Source organism: Vespa crabro, chromosome 1 (genome assembly GCF_910589235.1).
Source record: "Vespa crabro chromosome 1, iyVesCrab1.2, whole genome shotgun sequence".
Classification (NCBI taxonomy): domain Eukaryota; kingdom Metazoa; phylum Arthropoda; class Insecta; order Hymenoptera; family Vespidae; genus Vespa; species Vespa crabro.
In genome coordinates, this window is record NC_060955.1 from 18,960,085 (window position 1) to 18,967,313 (window position 7,229).

Here is a 7,229-nt window from a genome sequence, read left to right on the forward strand (position 1 = left end):
AATGTGGTTCATGTATGTACAATGTGACAATTCTATAAGAGTATTATTCGAGTATTATTACTTCGAAAACGGCTGTAAAGCGGATTGTAATATGTAATAGATTTATGTTAATAACATAAATGTTTTATAATATACGTATGTACAAATAAGAAACACATTATATGTGTTTATATACGTATTCTTGTATTGATTAATTCACAAAGTGTAATCTTTGACGTAAGTGGTATGGTCTGTCAATATGATTAATTAATAGTAATATTAATTGTTAATTAATTTATAAATCATGAAGCATTATTATAAACATGCATAATATACAAATGAATCGCTTTTGGACTACAAAAGATAATTTTTATCGAAGTGTTCATCTTTTCATATTTTTTTGGTTATAAAATCAATTTGTATATTCACAAATCTATATATAACAGAACAACAAATCTATATTTTATAGAACAAGAAAGTTGAATCATGTCTGAGGGATTGAATTTACCATATGATAGATTGAAACAATTACAAAATAAAGCATATATCAACTATGAAGGAATGAGCCTTAATAATATACTTATTAGGCTTCCTAAGATGTATAAAAAAGGCCAAGAAAACCTAGAAAAAGAAGATGACAGTGTAGCTTTTGTATATTTCACAAGATGGTTAAATGCTGTGAAGTGGATAAAAAGTAGAGATAAAAAATTTTATCTTCAAAAAATAGATAATGATCAGGTTGGATGATATATATATATATATATATATATATATATATATATATATATATATATATATATTTACATATATTTTGTTGACTATTTTAAAGTAATATTTTTCTAATGTACAATTAAAAAAGATAAGTGATTAATATAAACATATTGTTATCTTTGTACTAGATAAAAAATGTAGAGCAATTAATTAAAACATTATCAGAGAAGTTAGAAGCAAAATATAGTCAAAATTTAAAAAAGACGATCCTTGATGGAAAGGGTTCTGTAGATCAAATGGATTTAGATATTCTTCCTTCTACAAATGAGAAGTGTAAAGTATTTTCCGACGTAACATTGAAGTTTCCAGAAACACCAACAGACGATCCATTGAATACAGAAATAGAAGAATTTATACCTTGTAATCAATTATATCAAATAATGCGAAAAGAAGATTTAAGATTTTTAATAATTGACATTAGACCACAAAGTGATTATAAAATGTCACAAATAAATACATGTAAATGTATAAACATTCCAGAAGATGAAATTAGTGAAGGGTAAAATTTAAATTATCTTATATCAAGTATAACTATGACATAAAAAATAATATTGAATTATATTATTATATATATAATTATATATATATATATATATATATTATGTTTTAGTAAGGCAGCAAGTCATTACGAAAAAGATCTTGCAAAAAATATAAAATCAAGAGAACTTTTTCGTACACGTGGATCACGATATGTTGATATACTAGTTTTACTAGATTGGAAAACAAAGAAAGAGTCACTATCATCTTCTAACCCTTTAAACATATTTAAAGAGACATTACTGAAGTGGGATCCAGCTACAAAATATAAAAAGATAGTAATATTGGATGGTGGTTACAATGAATGGTTAATGAGATATCCTGCACATACAACAAATCCTAATGTAACAATTTCTGAAACAGTTGAAGCGAATAATGATATTTTGGAAGATTTTGTATTAGATAGTTATCCTATCTGGGTGAATAATGATGATGAAAATGCTATTAAGAAACAATCTCAAATTAAATCTAATTTTATAAAAGATAAGAGCATTATACAAGATTCTTTAGATGACAGACAATTGCTTAACAATTTCGAAACTAAAATAAACAGCACTATATCCTCAACATTGTCCAATAACAATATCAATTTATCGGCTGAAAAAACTACTGGCATTTATAAATCTGTATATGGAGAAACTATAAATCGAGAAAGAAATATTCCTGCCAAATTATTACAACAAAATATAATAACTAAACCAATTATTGATAGAAGTAATAAACCCACTTCATTAAAAACATCTGATCCTAATTCAAAAGAAGTGTTACGTCTGATGAAAGAATTAAATGAATCTTGTAGAGAAATGGAAAAGCTAGAACAAAAGATTTATGATACAGAAACTTCTTTATATAATCAGAATATAAAAAATAAAGGTTTTAAGGAAGATTCAACCATACACACAGATTTGGAATCAATGAACTCTGAACTTAATATATTGGTATAAATATTTTTCTTTTTTTTATATATGCCATTGAAAATAAAAAAATTATGTATTCTTAATACCATATTTTTTTTATACTTAAATTGTAAATTTAAATATTCTTTTTATAGCAAAAAATTCATAATAAAAATGAGAAAGAATTAAATAAATATAAAGAAGTAGGTACAATTCAATTCTCTAATGAGGACCAAGAAGAAAAAAGCAAGCTTGATTTTAATCTTCATATAGTACGACAACGTTTGAAAGATATTAGTGGACATAGAAAAAGATTGCATGAGTAAGTATGCAAATAATATTATCATTTCTTTCAAAAGACATTATCATTACTATTCTAATATCTTATTGTACATATTCTTTATTGTTAACAGAAGATCTTTAGAAAAAGATCATAAAGATATATCCATAAAACAGAATGACAAAGATATTCATATGGAACCTCTTAAAACTGATAGTTCTATCAGTAGTGGGTTAGAACGTTCACATTCTAGTCCTAATTTAATGCAAGTAAGTTATATATTTATAATATATATATAAATTTAGACTTATACAAAGCAATAAGAGATGAATAATGAATATTTATAAAATTGTTGACATATAAAATATCGAATAGTATTTTGAAACAGACTTCTTTCTTTTTTCATGCGCCATGCATGTAAAATATGTAAATGAGAACAAATGAATTATTTAATTTTTATTTGTTTTCATTTTCTTATGATATATCATTATTGGTTTTTATATTAAATTTGAATCATCCATATTGGATGTAGATGAGGGATCATAAGGCCCCGGAAGTAGACAGATCTTCTAAACCACAAATTTCTTCACAATACCAACATACTCGTTTCAATAATGAGACCAACAGACTTCAACGTTTTAATTGGGGAAGTATTGAAGAAAAGTTAACTCCTATTCATGGGAATGTAGTAAGTAATTTATCATTAAAATTAGAAAAAAGCTTCGTTATGTTATGTTAATAAAATTTATATCCAGCTTGCATAGTAAATAGTTTTTCGTTTTTTAAATGTAATTTAGCTTGCTTTAAGATTTGAATGCAAAAATAATACAATTTTCATAACAGTTTTTTTTTTTTTTTCTGTTATTTTGTTAACATACAAAAAATGGTAAAGCATGTGATTTTTATTTTTTTTATATTATTATAATTTTTGGTAACTATTACATAAATGCTATGACATTTGATATTTATGCGATTAAAGGATTCAAGGGAAGTCACGTTTTGAATATAACTAAACTCTAAGCGTTCTAAGCAATTATCTGATTACAATGAAGTCTGTCGAAGTATTTTTTTCTCTCTCACGCGCACGTTTTCTCTCCTCTCTCTCTCTCTCTCTTTCTCTCTCACGCGCACGTTTTCTCTCCTCTCTCTCTCTCTTTCTCTCTCACGCGCACGTTTTCTCTCCTCTCTCTCTCTCTTTCTCCCTCACGCGCACGTTTTCTCTCCTCTCTCTCTCTCTCTCTCTATTCCTTTTTCTTTCTTTTTCTTACATTTTTATTTACGTAAATACCAGTAAGAATACAGTAAGAATACTTCTGATTATATATATATATATCTCCATATTATATCTAAATATATACGCGATATGTGAAAATTAGTTGGTCAAGTACATTATGTTATATATATATATATACTATAAAGAATCGATTTATCCACACGTGTCTATATATATATATATATATATAAACACATGTGGGGATTCTCAATCCAATCTGTTCGCCCACACCGGTTGCTGTCATTTATACACGTGACAGTGTTCAAATATGTGCTAATAATTTCTTAGTTCTTTCGGAATTTAATTTTTTGATATCAATGAATTATTTAATTATTGCAATGGTGTGTTCTAAATAATAAAAATTGCTTACATTAACGCATTATAGTGCACAATATATAAAATTTTGTATAAAAGAAAAATGTTACAATAATGGTTTATTTGCATGCAAAATTTAATCCACAACAAATTGTTAGTTATTTTAAAAGAGTAAGTATATTAGGTGAAATGACAATTATATATTATAATATTCTGTATAACAATTTATTCCAATTAGATCACTCTCATGATATATTTAAATTTTATATATAATTACTTTGTGTATGTGTGTGTGTGTGTGTGTGTATTTTAGATAATCACATGTGTACTTGGATTATTATTTTTTTATAGTTTAGTTAGTAATAATATTAAGTAATGGAAATAAAATATTTTGTTTCTTTTAACAGCATCCAGGTATAACTGGACTAAAGAATTTAGGCAATTCTTGTTATATGAATAGTATCATACAGTGCCTAAGTAATACACCAAAATTATCAACATATTTCATCGATAATTTATATGCCGACGATTTAAATAGAAATAATGAAAATGTTTCACAAACTCAAGTTGTAACAAATGTTGCTGAAGTAATAAAAGCACTTTGGACAGGCCAGTATAAAAGAATATCTCCACATTGTCTGAAGGTATTTTTAAATTGATATATATTATATATTAATTTGATTAAAAATTGCATTTATTTTACATTATTTTATAGTTAAATATTATGAATTAATATGATAATATGTATATACAATGAAATTTGTTTTGTGATAGGTGGCCATTGGACAATATAAACTTCAATTTAGTAGTTATGAGCAGCAGGATTCTCATGAATTTTTGACATTCCTTTTAGATTGGATGCATAGTGAACTTAGAAAGGTAATATTATAAATAAAATACACTTTAAATATTTATATTTATACACCATATTGAGTTGACTTGTCTTTCGTTTACAGAAAGTTAAAATACAAGTTAAAATGACTACTGCTGAAAAGGAATGGGATAAGGCTATGGACTCTCAAGAATCAATTATTTCTGAATTATTTTTTGGACAATTAAGGTCAACTATTACTTGTAGTTCATGCCAAAAAGATAGCACAACATATGAAACTTTTAATAGTTTGACTATGTCATTGCCACATACAAATAGATGTACACTGGATGTAAGTTTAAAATATAGCAAAAAAAAAATACTTAATTTCTTAATGAGATTTTATATTGGATATTGTTCTAATGTATCACCTAATTTTATCTAACTATATTTATAGGATTGTATACAAAGATTTGTAACAGGACAAAAAGTAATTGGATGGAAGTGTCCTAAATGTCAAGCACCACGTGAAGCAACAAAAAAGTTTGACTTTATAAAACTTGCACCTATCATTGTAATACACTTAAATCGTTTTGCGGAAAGTGGTGGATGGCTTGAGAAAAGAAATACTACGGTTGATTTTCCTTTGAAAGAATTTAATTTAAAACCATATCTTATTATAGATCATGATGCACCTATGAACAATGCACGTTTTTGTACTTATAATTTATATGCTATGTCTAATCATTATGGAACAATGGAAGGTGGTCATTATACTGCATTTTGCAAAAATAGTGTCCAAAATAAGTAAGTTTAAAAACTCATTATATTCTTTTTATTAAATATGTTGGAGATTATGATTACCTGTTTTTTTTTCTAGATGGTATAAATACGATGATCAAACTGTGACAGAAGTATCACCAAGTCAAGTAAAATCTCAGAATAATAGTGCCTATCTACTTTTTTATACATCTTTATCAAATACATATATTTAGTACAAGGATATAAAATTTGTTGTACAAAAAATTTTGCTTTTTGTTTTTTTTTTTTTTTTTTTTTATTTCAGAAAAAAATGTCTTTTGGCTATGTAAATCTTTATTTTCTATTATAAATTATAAAACAAATTAAACTTTGTATATTTACAAGAAGATCATTGCAAACAAGCTTATATCATTTTGCAAAAATATAAAAAGCTTTAGTGGTGCTGGAGTCCTTATAAATATGTAAATAAATAGTGAAAATATATATTGTAACTATTTTATATTGTGATAAGTATACATCAAAGAATGCGAGATCGTGTCGCAATAGGTCTTTGTATTGTTACATATTTAGGAAAACATGAATCTGTTTTTGTAGCTTGTACTATGTTTAATCATGGAAAGGAGATAAATTAATTTTGTTACGCTCGATTTAAACAAAAAATGATTGAAGAATATTATAGTATCTGTAAATTAAAAATTAATAATCATTGTATTATCATTTATTTTAAATTATATTATATTTTTGAATTAATATGCAAGTATTAAGACAAAAAAATTAATCAATGACGATAAAAATGTTAATGCCTCGATGAAATATATCAAATATATGGAAAAAAATGAAAATCGTGTTTTCGAATAAAAATTTTATATATATAGTGCTATAGTGCTAAATTCAAGAAGGAATATTATAATTAGATGTTTTTTTACTTTTGCATTAAAAATAATGTATAACTATAATTATATATATAATCTGCCTATTTTCTTTAATGATAAATGTTATATACTATTCCATTTATATTTAGAAAATATATAACGACTTAATATAGTATTATTTTGCAGCAATGTATATAATGATTAAAAGTAAATAATCGTTAAAATAATATTAAAATATGGTACAACTAAATTATATTTAGTTTCTAGTAGGATTATGTATTATTATGAAGAATAATTTTCTTGGAAATATACAATTATTAGATTGAATTATACATGTATGATGGTGAATGAACGAAAGATCAGACATATGACGTTTGCGTTTTTCTTTGATCACTTACATATATATCATTTTGTTTATAATTAAGAGTCTCGGTTTTCATTTAACATTTTAATTTAAAATAAGAAAAGTATTAAAAGACTTAGTATTTAGTAAGGCAATAAAAGTGGGCAATACCGTTAATAACGTTGCTAACGTGTACTACAGTATAGATCTCTTGAAAATATCTTAATCAAAAACTTTTTATCATTCTTCTTTGCATAACTCTCGTTAAGACAATTTATATTTTATCCTTTAATACAGGAGACAGAAACGTAATTGCCAGTTTGTGCTCCCTTTTCTTGGCACCCTCCTTCGTCACATCTGACCGTGCTAACTTTTTTCATATTTCAATTA

At 25.3% G+C, this 7,229-nt stretch overlaps 1 protein-coding gene across 2 annotated transcripts; it reads left to right on the forward strand.

Annotated features, from left to right (window-relative positions):
* Nucleotides 1-20: 20 nt before the first annotated feature.
* On the forward strand, nucleotides 21-6,338 carry LOC124427472 (ubiquitin carboxyl-terminal hydrolase 8-like). 2 transcript variants are annotated; one of them, XM_046970445.1, is made up of 12 exons: nucleotides 21-223; nucleotides 449-717; nucleotides 879-1,249; nucleotides 1,361-2,225; nucleotides 2,339-2,505; nucleotides 2,597-2,732; nucleotides 2,996-3,151; nucleotides 4,459-4,695; nucleotides 4,826-4,930; nucleotides 5,008-5,214; nucleotides 5,320-5,669; nucleotides 5,743-6,338. In XM_046970445.1, exons 2-12 carry the CDS (start codon nucleotides 466-468, stop codon nucleotides 5,855-5,857), a joined length of 2,961 nt encoding a protein of 986 aa, XP_046826401.1. In that variant the 5' UTR covers nucleotides 21-223; nucleotides 449-465; the 3' UTR covers nucleotides 5,858-6,338. The 2 variants fall into 2 exon arrangements, with proteins under 2 accessions (XP_046826401.1, XP_046826393.1); XM_046970437.1 differs by having other exon boundaries at nucleotides 21-216.
* Nucleotides 6,339-7,229: the final 891 nt, after the last annotated feature.

Coding starts and splice junctions, on each gene's coding strand:
- LOC124427472 (XM_046970445.1), top strand. CDS start 466: ATGTCTGAGGGATTGAATTTACCATATGATAGATTGAAACAATTACAA. Junction 1,250..1,360: donor GAAGATGAAATTAGTGAAGG/GTAAAATTTAAA, acceptor ATTATGTTTTAG/TAAGGCAGCAAGTCATTACG. Junction 4,696..4,825: donor TATCTCCACATTGTCTGAAG/GTATTTTTAAAT, acceptor GTTTTGTGATAG/GTGGCCATTGGACAATATAA.